General features: G+C 39.2%; 1 protein-coding gene across 1 annotated transcript; it reads right to left on the minus strand.

Moving 5' to 3' along the window:
• Positions 1-6,171: 6,171 nt before the first annotated feature.
• LOC118786302 (homeobox even-skipped homolog protein 2-like) lies at positions 6,172-8,548 on the minus strand. The gene is made up of 3 exons (XM_036541437.1): positions 8,158-8,548; positions 7,405-7,652; positions 6,172-6,744 (listed from the first exon to the last, which is right to left on the minus strand). Exons 1-3 carry the CDS (start codon positions 8,546-8,548, stop codon positions 6,172-6,174), a joined length of 1,212 nt encoding a protein of 403 aa, XP_036397330.1.
• Positions 8,549-16,003: the final 7,455 nt, after the last annotated feature.

A 16,003-nucleotide genomic window follows, 5' to 3' on the forward strand; every position in this document is an offset into this window, starting at 1 on the left:
TCTGACCTCTTGCAGCAGCTTCTGCTAACTGACAGGCATCAGTCTACATTACCCACTGCAATGTCTTTTCACAGTTGTTCAGGTGTGACAACATAAAGAAGTAAAAGACACTTGCTGCACTTGTGTATTTTTATTAGATGCCGTTTATCAAATTCCTTTGTGTAGCACAGTGTTTGGGTGGCAGTTTTTTCCTCAAATGCCAATAGCGGTCTTTTTACTGTAGTTGATCTGTGGCCTCTCTTACCTTTTGCTTATTTTTCCTTCTCTCTCCAGAAAATCTCCTCAAAGCTGCTTCATCTTTTCACATTCAAAAGGTACATCTGTAAATTCCAGCTGCATTAGGCCCAAGCAGAAACTCTTTTTTTTACATGCTTTGAAGAGGAACATTCCCTTAGTTTGACTAGTCTATTGTAATTTAATTGAACACAGTTCGTGAAAGATGTGTAATATTTGCTGTATATATATATTTATTTATTTAGCCACAGCCAAATATAAGTGGGTGAATATTAAACGTATTTATCATATCTGGTATGTCTTTTGGCCTACTGGTTGTTCAGGTATGAAGTATAAAATCTTGGTTTGCATGCAATCAAGATGTGTGTTAAATGGTTTCTGTTGTGATCATTTTGGTCATATTTAAAGTGTATCTCACCACAGACACTTTGTTCTAAATATTGTAACTTATTCTAACTGACACAAAGGCAAAAATATGAAAGAGTCTGGCTGTGTTCCAGATATAATTGGTAACATGTTGTGATTCAAACATAGCTAAATGTTTTACTTACAGATCTGCATGGAATACAATGAAGAATGAGGACGCAGACATTGCTCGTGGCCTATCCCTCTGCACGTGCACAAAAATTTCAGTTGGTAGTATTAAAGTCTTCTGTATGCTATCATGTATGTATCATGCTCCCGCGAGGCAGTGTGCCGTTTGCCCCGACCTCTTTAGGCTTCTGAGCTGCCAGTCTGCCGGTCTTAATCAATTCACGTATACCAGATTCCCCTGTCTTTGAATTATTGCAATTAATCGTCAATGGCTGTAGCACCATGTTTTCCTGCAATAACATTATTCAGACAACGTGCCCAATTGCTCAAGCAAGTTTCAGAAGTTTTCTTTTAAGCGGTCAGTGAAGTCGCAATGGATCAGATAAGAAAGTTAGTTATACGTGTACGTCATCTCAATCTCGCCGCTAAGCGGTGTAATTTATGAATTTAAGACCAATACACTTATTTGTTGCATACCGTGTGGACTGTGTTTAATTAGGTCTATTTTCTTTATGTGAAGAGTCCCGAATGAGGGTTTATGGTTAGGGTTTAGTGCAGGTGTGTAGTTCAGTTTTTTCATGTACGAAAATACAGGTTCTGTGGGTAATATCAGCTCCGCTTTCATGCACCTTTCAGTCAAGGTTCTTGCTTTACCTCGTCCAATGTCCATGATGCTGTTTTCAGGTATATCCGTACGTTCAGTAGCCTAGCCTATTGTGATCAAATTGACAGTGTGTCAGTCAGAAAGAGCGAAATGTCTTATTTTTAAATATGTCTTATATGTCTTTTGAAAATTCAGTGTGAATACCATGGGATCATTTGCTTTCATACTGTAAAGCATGAAACGGATGATCGTCCATACAATGTCGTGTCATGCTTTATGGTAGAAATGTTACCCTTTTGTGCGTTCGTGTTTCGATATGCACACGTTTACTGACACGACTCATGTGCCGTGTAGCGAGCTCGTGAAAAAAGGTTTGAAACTGGATAAAAGTGACCCTGGACCTAAAAACAACGTAGCATCTCCGGTTTGAAATACTTTGTCCTATGCGCCCATGTAACGTAGCCTGTACACATAATTTTTATTTTCTTTTTTATTTGATGGGTAGTCATAATAAACCACTGGAATGTATTTATTACGTACGTGCTCGTGTGAAAGTTAAGATGCTTTTGTTCCTGAGATCGGGGGGTATTACAGCTGTTGGGTGTGACGTCGCTTGGTTTCATAATAGTCGGTCCAGAACCGCTGTTTAATCCACTGAAAGAAATTTCCAGGGATAATTGGGAGCATGTTTTAATACATATACATAAAAGATTGTTTCCCCGAAAATTACGTTTCAAGCTATTGTAATTGATTAGGGGGTTGTCCTGCTATTCAAAAAGCTGTTTAAAAACCATAAAACATGCGTACACGTGCCCAGCTTGTATCTGAATTAATACCTCATTCATCATCGTTATTGGTTGAAGTCAATTTAACCGCTTCACTCTGCCTTAATGAGCTTTACTTAAATGCTGTCACAAAATACATGTAACATTTAAATCGAAGCACTCATTTGAGACAAACGGAGCCTCAAGCTATTTTGGTCAAATAAATAAATCATAATTACAACAAACGTTTATTTGAACAGAATTCATCTTCTAACTTTTATGAAACCAGTGGGGTTGGCATATTTTCAGTGAATACAGTGCCTGTTTGAATTAGTGTTTTGATCTTTAGTTACTTAAAAACGCGGATAATTGTCTTCTTCGAAATTTTATTTCAGCTTTCATAGACTTCTGTGATATCGAAAGTTAAGCCATTATTCACTATTTACATTTTGGTACAGTTTGCTTTTTTAATCATCGTCTGGAGGAGTTCATTACTGCAGCGTCTATCGCGGCCTAAACCCCTCTGTGATTTTCTGCTTCACATCAAATCTGATGTTAATTTATGGAATACATTCAGGCCGTATGAATTTATTCAGCTGGTATGAATGCATATGTTGATTCAGAAAGGTCATACCTATGACTTTGCGTCTTGATGACAAGCCACAGTGACCCAGCAAGCCTCGTACTTTTGTGTACTAATTGCTCCATGGTACTGTGTAATATGGTGATGATGACTTTCTCTGCTAGCGTACATGAAAGGCACATTGTGGAATCCACTCATTACATTACATTATTGTCATCTTATTCGTAGTGACTTACTAGTAGGTTACATTTTTTTCCACTCGTAGAGTTGGATATTGACTAGGGCAATAGAGCAGCAGTGCTCTAGCGGGGAATCGAACCAGCAACCGTTTTGGTTACAAAGCCCTACTCTTTACCACTACGCCACAACCGCTGTCCCCGCTGCTGTGCACACAGACAGGCGTCCAGATGTGTAAATTCGTAAAAAAATGATCTCAATTTCAATCGATACCGAAGCATTCTCGGGCATTTATTTCCTGAATTTATTTTATGACATTGAACAGAACGCTTTTTCGCCCCGCGCTGAGCGTCGAACACATTCACCCTTTCCCGAGCAGCAGCCTGATGGGTAACCTCTGATCTCAGGGCCTGCGCGTTTCTGCGCTGGGCGGTTTGCGGTTCCGCCTTAAGCGGCGGCGTGCTCCCGGTAGCTGGATTTTCTGTCCTCCCTGCTGCAGCTGTCACCCCGCATTACTCGCAGGCAGCTAAACGAAACATTATTCTAAACATATGCATCGTAATCAGCTCGGTCACACTTACAAGAACAGGCGTTAATAAGGCAATCAATCACTCCGGAACGGGCGAGTTGTTCCGTAACAGCTCATAAACAGTGCGTAATGGAGACCTGGAGGCCAGCGTGGCGCGCGGTGATCACATAATCAATGCCAAAGATTCGATGAACGTCAGCGAATGTAGGCTTCGTGTATTTTCTATAAAATCTTCAATTTACAGTAAGCGCTCCATTTACACAGTCAGTCAAACTGAGGGACTGGGCGTTGTGGAGGATGGATCGTCGTTCTCTACATTTCTGCCTCGATGGTGGAGATGTAATTTAGTATTTTTATTCTGAGATCACTAGCAAAATAACCAAAATATAAAATTCAACTGCTTACATTTTTTTATTTTCTTTTCGAGACCAATTCGGGTGTGTACATACTAGGTCTTCGACTAGACTGGACAAAACTTTTCTTTTTTCATGGCCTCTGTTCTATGCTACTCGATGGCTTCGCTTAAGCGCCGCAAATTGTGCAAATACATTAGAAAACAAATTGAAATATCACGAGCCCAGTTTTACTGCTGTATTTATTTCTTTTTAATTGGGACATTCAGAACAGAAACAGCTTATGTCCCACGGGAACATTCTCGTATATATTTACCCTGAGTGCAATTAAGTACAATGTCTGCCTGTATCAAATTGAAGTGATACAGGAACAATGCAGTCGCGCCTACACTCAACAGCTGTAACTTCGGTTAATGAATGACAATCCGACTTGCTGGTATTAGGAAGAGGTTTAAAACAACGGTTTGCTTTGTACTTGTCCGACTGCAGTTGCCATGAAGAAGTGATAGATAATGTCAATAACTAGTAAGTTAAATAATTGTATAGTCAGCAGACAGTTATACAGTTAAAAAGAACAACATTATTACAAGGATCTTTTTAAATATTTATTTCCCGTGAACAAACACCACCAATAAATAACAGAGTAAATAAATATTTAATATTGCACATTCGTTCAAAATTAAACATTTAATTCGCACATCCTGTTGTATTTCAACACAGGTTTAATGTAATATTCATAAGTCACAGCGATCCTGGCAAAAGGGTAAAATACAAGCATTTTTAAATCTCTGAAATTCTTCACTGATCGCTCACCAGCCCTTCGAAGCCGCGTCTCAGTGTATATAATCCCTGAAACTGTAACCATAATATTATTAATGACAATAAATGTCCCGTGGTTGGTTTTGGTTCTTTGTAAGTAAACGTTATTTTTACGTTCTCCATTTAGAACATCTAGCCAAAAAAGGCTAATATCAGTCTGTTATCAAGAAGCATAGAAATGTCGAGCTATTATTAAATATTGTTCCTCAGTATGTCCAAAATCTGTCCGTAAACATTCAGTCAGTCACAGAAATTATGAAAAAATATAAATGCGCCATTTAGCCTACTGGTCGTTGAGCATTTTGCACCGCTGGTCATATTTTGGTTTTAACCTTTTTAACGAGACAACACATGATATGAAAATATTAAGCAATTTGTTTGCGTAAAAATCTGTAGTAGTCACAAGGACACCGTGTAATTTACGGATACATGTCTGTAGACAAATACACATGTGCAAATTGTCTGACATTCCATCTTATTCCGATAATCCAATTATGTCCGATTGGAAGTAGGTCTGTTGGGAGTATTATGGAAATATTGGCTTTGATTTAACAGAGCTGCCAACATACGTGAAACGTCAAAATAATAGGGAGAACATTCTACCCAGAACATCAGTTATCCTCAGGAACATTTGAAACAGGGCCCTAAAGATATCGTTTTTGAAGGAAAAAATATCAAAACACCAAGTATAAAACACGAACTGATACAGAGCAATCTGTTCACCAAGAACAATGTTGAGGTAACAAGTCTTCCGTTGGTTTACTCTAACGACATCCCTCAGCGGGTTGTTAAGGGTTTGACAGCGGGTTTCAGAATTGGGATCTTTCTGTTCCGCATTGAAAAGAGGTCTATCAATCCATGATAAACAATTTTCGTTACAATTCTGGAATTATTAACATCATACGTGGCACGGGCAGAGCAATGTACAAATGTCCTGATTTTTTCTTTAATTTTTTTTTCTTATTTCGTTGAGCAGCAAGACAATAGTTCAATTTAATCATGGAAATTTAACTGAAAATCAGATTTTACTAATATATTTTTAGAAGTTGTAGATATGAAATGGATATTTCCCAAATACAAGCTAAGATAGGCCTGTATGTGTAAAAGAAAAATAAAAACGTCAACCTAAAATTGACAAATGTTCAGAAAAATCAATTAAATCAGAAAAACGAGTTTTTTTGTGGAAACAAATTATAACAAAATATGTCTTGAGATTATTGAGGAAATTGATATTAGCACAACGCACTTCACTGACTATTTTCGAGTCTTGACTCATTCATATGCAGTCTTGACATGATGAATTGTTTCACAATGTTGTTGCGGTTGCATATGTTGCAGTATTTAATTAAATCAAGCTGTTAGGGTAAATTATGTATCTGGAATAGATGTTTATGTCTGTATGCTTGTGTATCTACATCTTCATAAATGTTTATGTCAGAGTTTCCCAGAGTTTGGAGTAGGCCCAGGGCAATTTCAGACATCGGTGCAAGAGTCTAACGAAGTAGGAAAACAGAACGCAGTATAACAGGCCAAAAAAAGACGTTCTTAGACATATTTTTTTAGATCCACTCGAGTTATCTGGTCAGCGACGTTTCCTCTCTCTGATCTGACGAATTGACCGCAGATTTGCTCAGAACGGCGGCCGAGTAGGGCAGGAATCCGCTTTCAGGCCTTTGCCCGGCGGCGGTGCAGGTGAAGTCCGTCCCGACGCTCCTGGAGCTCAGGGCGCCGGCGGATTGGCCGCCGTGGCAGCTGAGACAGGAGCATGGACCGGCCGCGGAGGATGCGCTGACTGCGGCCGCAGCCGAGCCGCTGAGGCCTGCTGGCGGCTGGTACAGGCCTGCGTGCCGGAAGCTGCAGAGCAGCTCGGGTCGCGAGTACGGATGCGAGAGCGAGCGGAGAGGGTCGAGAGGACGGATGGAGGTAGCGAAAGGAGAGGCCGCAGCACCCGTGATGGCGGCTGCGGCGCTCACTCCCACGTGTGGGTAGTAGTGCAGAGGCATGTGGGAGTGGAAGGGGTACGGCAGGCTTCCCGTGGCGGCCGCGTGCGTCATCATGTATGTGTAAAAGCTCGGATCGGCGGGGTGAGGCCAAGACATCGCCAGGCGCTGTCTCTTGTCCTTCATCCGCCTGTTCTGGAACCATACCTTGAGAAAATAAAGGATCGTTCAGATTAGAAAATTCAAACTTTACAAAATTCAGGCAAATTCAAATTCAAACAAAAAATTCAAGCGCGCGCGCACACACACACACACGCACAGAGAGCGCGCGAGAGAGGCTATAATTATTTGCACTTGTCATATCACTACTTGTCACTGGATGAGCCGCATTTCAGCAAGAATGCGTCCGTTCAAATAGGCTGCTGATTAGGCTAAATGAAAAAGGTCGTGTCAATTTTGTTTAAAATTGTGATTCTAGTGCAAAAAGCTCTGTGTTCGTCGCCTGTTAGCGTATCACACAAAGCTGCATCCAGTTTTTGCATTCATTCCAAATGTCACCACGTCTCATCACGGAATTTGTGCAAATTTGTTCAGCCAATTTTGTGTAGGCCTATTTTTTTGTAACAGTTACCTGAAATAATTCATGCTGGACATGCGGGGTATTAATGTTACATATTTACAGTTTTATTTGCAAGTGCAGTCAAATTTAGGCTTTGTAGATTTAGAAATCCCAAAAGAGTTCTGGCTTTGGATCTTGGTCTATATTGCTGTTTAATATTATTTTAATTCCGCGTCTATTGAAGTGTGTTGAGAGGGAGAGAAAGAGGATGTGACACATTTACCACCAATGTAAGAAATAAAACGCACCTTTATTGTAGTTTCAGGTAAGTTTAAAGATGCAGCCAGTTCACACCTTCTTGGTCTGGAGACGTAGTTTTCCCTGTAAAACTCTTTCTCTAGTCTGCCTATTTGTTCCCTGGTAAAAGCAGTCCGGTACCTTCTCACCTGATCCGCGTTTAAGCTGCCTGAACTGCCTATCGCGTTACAGTGAACGCCTAAGCTGGATAAAGATGATGAGTTTGTTTGGGAAATTCCAGAATTGCTGTCAGAAAAACCTGTAAAAGGGATATGCACGTATTAGACAATTATTTCCATGCTATTCGATAATAATCTACAGCGGCTATATCTCATTTCTGTTTCATTTTGGCATAGGCAGTGAAATTGGATTTGTTCTACCTTATATGTATAGGCTACGTCTGAAAAGCATTCAATTAAAATATCGAAACATGAAGAATATGAGGATATAATATGTTTCGATAAAAGAACGACATATCGAAATGAAATACGCAAATCTGTTATGTCTGTAATGCTGGCTGCTGGTAAGAGTAACTTTATTCACATGTTATAATTAAATAACGAGGATATATGCTTGATTTAAATGTGCCAAGGACCTGAAAGTAAAAAATTTTATACACCAATCGACATGTAATAATCTAAATAATTATTTATTTCCACCGATATGCACCGAAATGACCATTAGATTTGCATGCAATAAGTAATATGGGCGTTTCAAAATTAGTTTTAATTTCAGTGCATAAAGTGATGATAAATATAAGTTACCTTTGTGGTTGTTCTCTTTGCTAGGAGAGCTATCTGCTGTGCATCCCACCTCCACGTCACTGTTCATGTCCGAGTCTTGCGAAACTTCTGCATACACGCCGGGTTTCTTCCCGTTTTCCGGAGATAAAGTCTCCACAGCGGCGGTGTGGGTGGTGACACGGTGATGGTGGCCGAACAAGGCGTCCGTTTCGAATTTGCCTTTGGCGGAGACATCCTCGACATTTCCAGGAGTTAATCTGGGGCTGAGGTGACCACCGTGCTGTGAATTTTCCAGGGCCTCCAACACAGTATTTCCGGCCGGTTCTGACATATTCGAGGGCCTTTTACCTGCAGCGGGACTGTGTTGCCCCCGTTCCATCAAAATCAACTCCTGTCTTATCCTCTCCATCATCACGATTCAAGAAAAAAAATATCCCAAATTCCAGGCGTGCTCTTCTGATGCGTCGCAGCGCAGCTGTAAAGCATACCACACCTTCTCTGTGCGGGGTGCAGAAGCAGCGTGCCCTGCGCCAGCAGAGAATGCCAGCTCACTCTAAACCCGCGGATCCTTTTCAGCCCGAAATGTCATTAATCAAAAAAGTTCCTCCTCGTGGTTATGGTGCGTGTGACGCTGCTCGAATAATCATTTATTGGAACGTATTTCGAAGTGGGTAAACACACAGGGCTGTCAGTGGGTAGGTGGGGGGGGGGGGGGGCGCCTGTGGTCAGAGGGATATATCCAGGTGGAGAGAAAGAGAGGGGGGGGTAGAGTGGGTGGGGGATGAATACTAAATCTGGTGTCTCTCGGTTGATCAGCGTCTGCTGTAAGATCTGATTAATAAAACTAGCGCCACAACGAATCCTTAAATTGAGAAATAATGTTCTGCTTTGATTCTCCAACGTTCTCCCCTCCGCCCTTTTTTGCGTCTCGCTCTTGTCTTTCTTCTCTTACTCTATAATAAAAACGCGAGGCTGTGAGGTCAGACATTACTGTGGAGTTGTTTGTATAACAACATCAGAAAACCGGGTATGATTTTGAACACCAGACATTTTTTTTCTAAGCCAGATACGATGGCTTAGAAAAACTTTTTTAAAATGTATTTTTACACTTCCTATATCTGGGGTGCAAGGTTTCCAAGATTATAAAACAATTTCTAAGCGAATGTCCAGTTCAGTCTTATAGTCCTGCGGTGAGAAACAATCATGTGTATTTTATACACACTATTTCACTGATATTTCTCCAATTTTTTTACGGGTAGGTAAGGTTGTCGCATATTTTTCATTTTACAGAGCGATTGCGTTGATATTTCTGGCCATGTTTAGTGTTGTAATAGTGGAGAAATTACCATGATTATGAATGACACAAAGTAATAGCCTATATCGATTAAATTATATTGTTTATGACTGATATATTAATATATTCGAATGTTAAAGGTGCTTACTTTCTTTGCTATTGATTGTGGAAAGTTTCTTTCACTGAAGAGGTCAGTCGTGTCTTCACAGAATTCACTGGCTTTAAAATGTACCGCTTTAGTTTAATTGGCATGACATGATAAAATAGCCTGGACATCTTTCACAGTAAATATATATATACAATATATACAATTCAATTTATACCTACTAATTTCCTTCCTGGCCTAATTTTTAATGGATTTAGGAAAAGTACGTTTGTGATAATTATGTGATAAGCGACTGAAATGAAATTTAACATGGGTTTTCTGATCATGGTAAGGACGGTCTGTGCCTGGCGATGTTATGCAGCAGGGAGAATAGCGTATAGGGAGCGTAGGTAAACAAAACATCTCTCGCGCGTTCTTTGGCGCCCCCAACAGTTTCCGTTATTATTGGAAATGTGCGATGGTGTTTGGTCCTATTCAATCTTACCGCAATGCCTTCATTTTGCTTAACTGTTGTCAGCGTAGAGACAGCGTTTTTACGTGTGATTAAATGAAGTATGACAAAATAACGTGAACTAAATATTAATATTTTTGTCACAAAACAGGATATATTTTCACATTGTCAAGGTAAAATAATAATAAAGCGCCGTCTTAAACCCGTAGAGGGATAATCAGTCCATGCACTTTACAGTTTGTCCTTTGTCTACGTAATGTCATCATGTTATTTCTTCACGATTGTCGCGTCATAAAGCAATGTGGTTACATTTCTAGTCTTATATTAATGGACAGGATTTAGATGGAGAGTGTAAATTACCTAGTCCAGCACATTAATATGTCTGCTGAGCAAAGGTATAACAGGTCTTATTAACATTTCACAATTCTTTTTAGATTTCGTAAACATTAATTGCAGTTTTTATATGAAATTCCCTTCACCTTCCCTTCAATAAGGGCCATGAATAGTGTACACATACACAAGTACACAAGTGCAAGAACAGCCAACGACATAATCTCATACAGCCAAACACATTCAATTTGTCTGAATCTATATTAACAACAGTCAACTGACAAAAGTATGCGTTTAAACGTGACATCATTGTCATTTAGCAGACGTTCTTATCCAGAGCGACTTACGTACAGTACGTCACAGTTTTATCCATCTATACAGCTGAATATGTATACATATTTATACTGGGCCAATTGTGGGTTAAGTACCTTGCCCAAGGATACAACAGCAGTGTCCAGGCGAAGAAACCTTTTGTGACAAGCCCTGCACTACGCCATACTGCTGTCCCTCATTATGGATTTACCTCACTACAGATTTTATATTATATATTGCAATATTTGTTTCTCGTGTAGAAGCGTCTGCTTAGTGAAAGAGAACGATGTCACGGAAATTAAAAGTTAAAATATTACGACCTTTCTTTTAACCACAGTCGACTTGTTGAAGCCTATATCACATAAAGGATTGTATATCATGCATCTTACAATAGACATAATATACCTTCTTAATTATTTAACGGTTTTGGGTTTACAGATTATCAGATCGTTCGTTCATATGAACCAGTTAGTTCTAAGTTGCTGTTGTCTCAAGCGTGCAGCACTGAAAATTGAAGCAGACCTATGCACGCGTGTGCGTCTTCGCAATTCCAGAATCTGCGGATTCCTTTTTTCTTCAAAATGACAGAACAGTGCCATCTAGTGATGGTGGCGTTATACTGCAGAATCGGCTTCCGGGGGATTTGTGCCAGTCGTTGGACTCCTTCAGCGGCTACACCCGTCTTACAGAGTAAACGAAATTTTGTAGGCAGGGTGTTTCTTAAAATTACAAATGTCCGCCAGCCAGTGGAAGCTCGAATACGGCCTGAATATACATTATTATTAATTTTTACTTTGCTGTTTTAACGCCGTTTACTTTTTGGTGTACTATTGTTTTTAAAAACCGAAAAACAATTGGACTCGACAAACCTTTCTTTTTCCTCTCAAAATTGCAGTTTCTTTCAGAAGTGCACGGCGACGGTCGTGTTAACAGGACGTTGCTAAAAGTAACTTTTAAAAGGTACAGACGAAAAGTACGTTTATATGATAGCCAACTTAAGGACATGGGCCCTGCATCTGAGAGACAGCAAGATTACAGTCGAATCCCTCTTTAAATCACGTCGTAACAGAGAGCGGTTGTATATGAACAACTACAAGGTGACAATGTTATGATCTCATTCCGTTCTTCCTTATAAGGTGAAGTGCGGCTTTGGAGACAGGGGGTAAAAAGGCTTCTTTCACTACAACACGAGAAATCCCAACTAATGTCAATCGTTGAATGAATATCGAATAGGCTATTTGGTTGTACCAATTTAAACCTTCTTCGAAAACATGAACATCTTATGATAATACTCAGGCTTCTTCGGAATAAAAGTAATTTAAGTACAATATTGTTATCCCAATCATTTGTAATGTTACAATGCTGTCGCTGACGCCCCAAAGAAATAACCTACCTTACTATATTAACTCGTGAGAACAGAATTTTAAACAGCATATATGCACATGTTCTAATATTTATCTGTTCAAGTAAGATAAGCATTTCTATTCTGAAACTTTGTTTTCTTTTATTTCTGTTCGTTCAACAGAGAATGCAATTATTATTGAAATAAAAAAGACTGCATCAGGGCGAGTCCGCTTGTTTAAATTGTGTTGTTTTAAACATTTGTGTCTATCTAGGTGCGATGTGTGTCAGTTATAGGAATTCTGTGGTCAATGTTCTTAGTTTCTGAGGACTAAATGCCTTAAGATTTGTGTCACTAGATTAGTCAGTCTGTCATTTTCTGTCTTTATCCACTTTAAATCGACTACTGTTTGATTTTATCGAATAATAATCACATATTTATAAAATATAATTATGGTAAATAGAAAATATATTATGATATAACTGAAGTAATATTTCGCTCAGTATTTCTTTTAATCCACATGGGGGCTAGAGGCAGTTAAAAGAAAATTATTTTCTCTAAATGATACATATTTTCTCTCATTTCAGATGAAAATATCCCTGCGCATTTAAGTTGATTACAGATAAGAATTAATTTAAACAAGGATAGGACTACTTTAACTGCATTTCTTTGTTTGAAATCCGTTTTTCGTTTTATGTGTAAACTCGTATAGTAAACGCGGACATAACCCTGTTGAATCTGTTCAAATCTTCATGCTTCTAAAACATATTTAACTTCTTTCAGTTCTGTTAATCGTTTTTTCTTTCTCTCTAGAAAGGAATAAACACGCGTCTTCACGTATTTTTAACTGTATATTTCATGCAACTGTATGTATTACAGACATACACTTAACCATATATATATATATATATATATATATATATATATATATATATATATAAAATTACGGGTATCGCAAAATCAATTAGTTAATGTCAATAGCAAATAACATCACAATTAATACACTAATTTGAAACAGCCCTGGTTAAGGTTTTATTTGCTGCATTTTTAAAATAGATGCCTTAACTTTCTCTTGTTAGCTTAAACAGTAGTATTACAACGTAAACATAAAAGGTAATCTCAGTATGCAATGTTTTGTCCATGATTATAAAGATTGTTTGTTCAAAACATTCTAACAACATTTTCTTTTTTCATTTTCATTTCTCTCCTTACTTGACTATGTCTCCTACCTGTTGAACCCAGTGTCACGTTTTTCAGGGATGTCCATCTAAATTCATTCATTGTGTTAAAACTGCAGGCCTAGCTCGACTTTAATATCTGTAACAAGATATAGAACAAAAACCTGCCACGTATTCGCAATGCCCGCTGTTTAAAACTGTATTGATCATATACTGGTGTTGATCTTTTTGCGTCTGCAATACAAACCAGTATTTTGTATCCAATCCAAAATCTTCGGTGTTGTTAGGCGATGACCTAATTGTAGCTATTTTTCAGTTACAAAGTGGATACAATATAAATACGTCAACATATATAAACATTTCATGTTTATATTTAAAGAGAATCTAAAATAAAATCAATGAAAGGAAAATTGCTCTATTTAGTAAAATATATATTTAAATTGAAATAATAAATATAATATAACTGAGGTTTCTGAAATCTGAAATGATAGATATATATGTAATTTTTTTTATTCAGAAAATGTATGACTGATGGGATGAAAATGCAAGTGTGAGCGCGAGGCCTTCCTGAATGGCACCGTTTGCAGGGCAAGTGACGTTACCTTCGGCCCAAACACAGTTTTCCTCAACGGTGGGAAGTGGGCTGCCTGCAAAACAATAATACGGTCTTTACACCGGATATAATCTCGGCGCGGAAATGTTAGGTGTTGCTGTGTCAACAAAAGAGAGAGAATGGATGAATACCCAATATTAGCGGTGTATTAATGCTGTAATAATTGTAAACATCAACCGATATAGGTGGTAGGCCTACCATGTTATATTAAATGCAGTAGATTAGATTTAACTGAAATGCAGCGCAGTTTAGAAAGTCTAAAGGTTTCTCTCCGCAGAACTTTTGTCTGTTGCAGTTTAAAAGATATTTTGCTGTCGATGTTAAATTCCAGATGACCATGTTTATCCCAGGTACCTGAAGGATTCAACGAGTTCAGCATTTATCCCCGAATTACGCAATGCACTCTCTATCTAGGTTTGGATATAGCAAGCAATAATCCCGTCCCCAAGGAGAGCCAAGGTCATCAGAGTTTGAAAAAGACCGCGCGGGGATCTGTCCTTTTGCAGTATAGAAGGCCGTCTACGGGAAGAAGGCAGGAACACACCCCCGCCGGACAGCGTTTGCGATGACAACGGGAAACCCTTTCAGCCATCAGATCCGACACACGTTTGCTGCTGGCTTCGAATCCGGTGAATTGAAGAAAGGAGACTTGTGTACATTTTCACCATTCAGACATGTGATTGTCGTTTCTGTTGCAGTTATTGATTTATTTATAGTTAAAACATATTACTTTGTAAATTAGTAAACCTCACTGATGCCTTTAATGGAATACACTTTACACATATCTAAAACAACCGTTTCAGGGGCCACACAGTAAAATATTTTGCCGTGAACGGGACCAGGCTATACTGCCGCCCTCTACCTCTTAAATGTGGTTATCTGTTTTTTGTTGTGATTGAGTGCAAATGGCTGACTTTTTGTTGACTAGTTTGGAGGTAGTGTGTGTGTGTGTATGTTTTAGTTGCGGGCCGTCACCGCTCAGTCTCCTGTGGAGTGTCCGGTGGAGCAGCAGCAGACCTTACTCTGAAGCGAGAGCTCTCGCGGTGCGTAAAGGGGAGCGTGTCTTTGCTCACCACGCGCTCGCCAGCGGCGTCCTCGCGAGCTCTGCTGGCCAAAAACATCGCCGGTGGTCAAGTTTCTGTGATTAGTAAGGTGTGCCATGATTTTTGGTACGTGATTTCAAGCATATGAGGGTTATCCCCCCCTGTGCAGATATGTGTTTCTATTATGACGCTTGCTGAAGCCTCCAAAGCCGCTTGGTCTATCATATATTCGGATCACACAACATCTTTCGGCCCAGGATCAATCAAATATTTTGGACCGCTCCCTTCATCCCTAAAATCGCTTTCAGCTGTCCTGATAAGAATAGTTTAGTCACCAAATCCCAGGCCGGGAATCGAAAAGAACGTAAAGAAGCACGTGCACCTCCGGCAGGCCATTCAGTGGAAAAAGATGTCGATGTTTCAAGGTTTGAAGAGCCAACATGCATTATGAGAAAATGTCAGGAATGGGCAGCGAATTTGGTATTTACAAGATCGTAAGAGTTCTTAACCCTGGATCCATGGGTACAGGCGTAGATGTTGCGCATAGAGCACTTGGTATGGATTCGAGTCACGCAACTGTTTCAAACACTCAAGGAAATCAGATCTGGAACTCGTCAAACAGATGGAACAGACAACTTAACACCAAAGAACCGACCCGGGGCTCCCGTATCTGGATATCATCTCTCGCGGGTATGATATTTCCTCTGGCTTTCAAAAACCCGCTAGTGCGCCATGTGCTTCGGTTGTTGCTGAAAGTGCAAAGTGAAACACAAGTGGGAGATCGAACAGTTTTTTTTTCTTAATTTAAGTTTATCACTGCTGTAAGATTTCTTTGATGTCTCCATAACAAAAATAACGAAAATAAAAGCATTGGTCGAAACGTGTCATGATTTCAGGTACATCCAGTGCATGGATAGAATATAGGTGATATTGGTGTTTTGAGGATTTTTTTTTGATATAGCTGAAACGCTGAAACATGTAACATTTAAAGAATTAAACCAGTTAAATACCCATGTTTTAATGTTTGTTTAGCACAAACGGGTTTAGCTTTTCACTGTATGCAGAACACTATATATCCAGTAATTGCAGCCCTGTGTCAAGTTTACTCTTATAATATAATAGTATGAACAATAACAAAAACGCAATAAATATGATTATGACAGAAAAAAAATGCTGTAGAGAACAAGTGCAAAGATGA

This window comes from Megalops cyprinoides, chromosome 11, assembly GCF_013368585.1.
Source record: "Megalops cyprinoides isolate fMegCyp1 chromosome 11, fMegCyp1.pri, whole genome shotgun sequence".
Taxonomy (NCBI): domain Eukaryota; kingdom Metazoa; phylum Chordata; class Actinopteri; order Elopiformes; family Megalopidae; genus Megalops; species Megalops cyprinoides.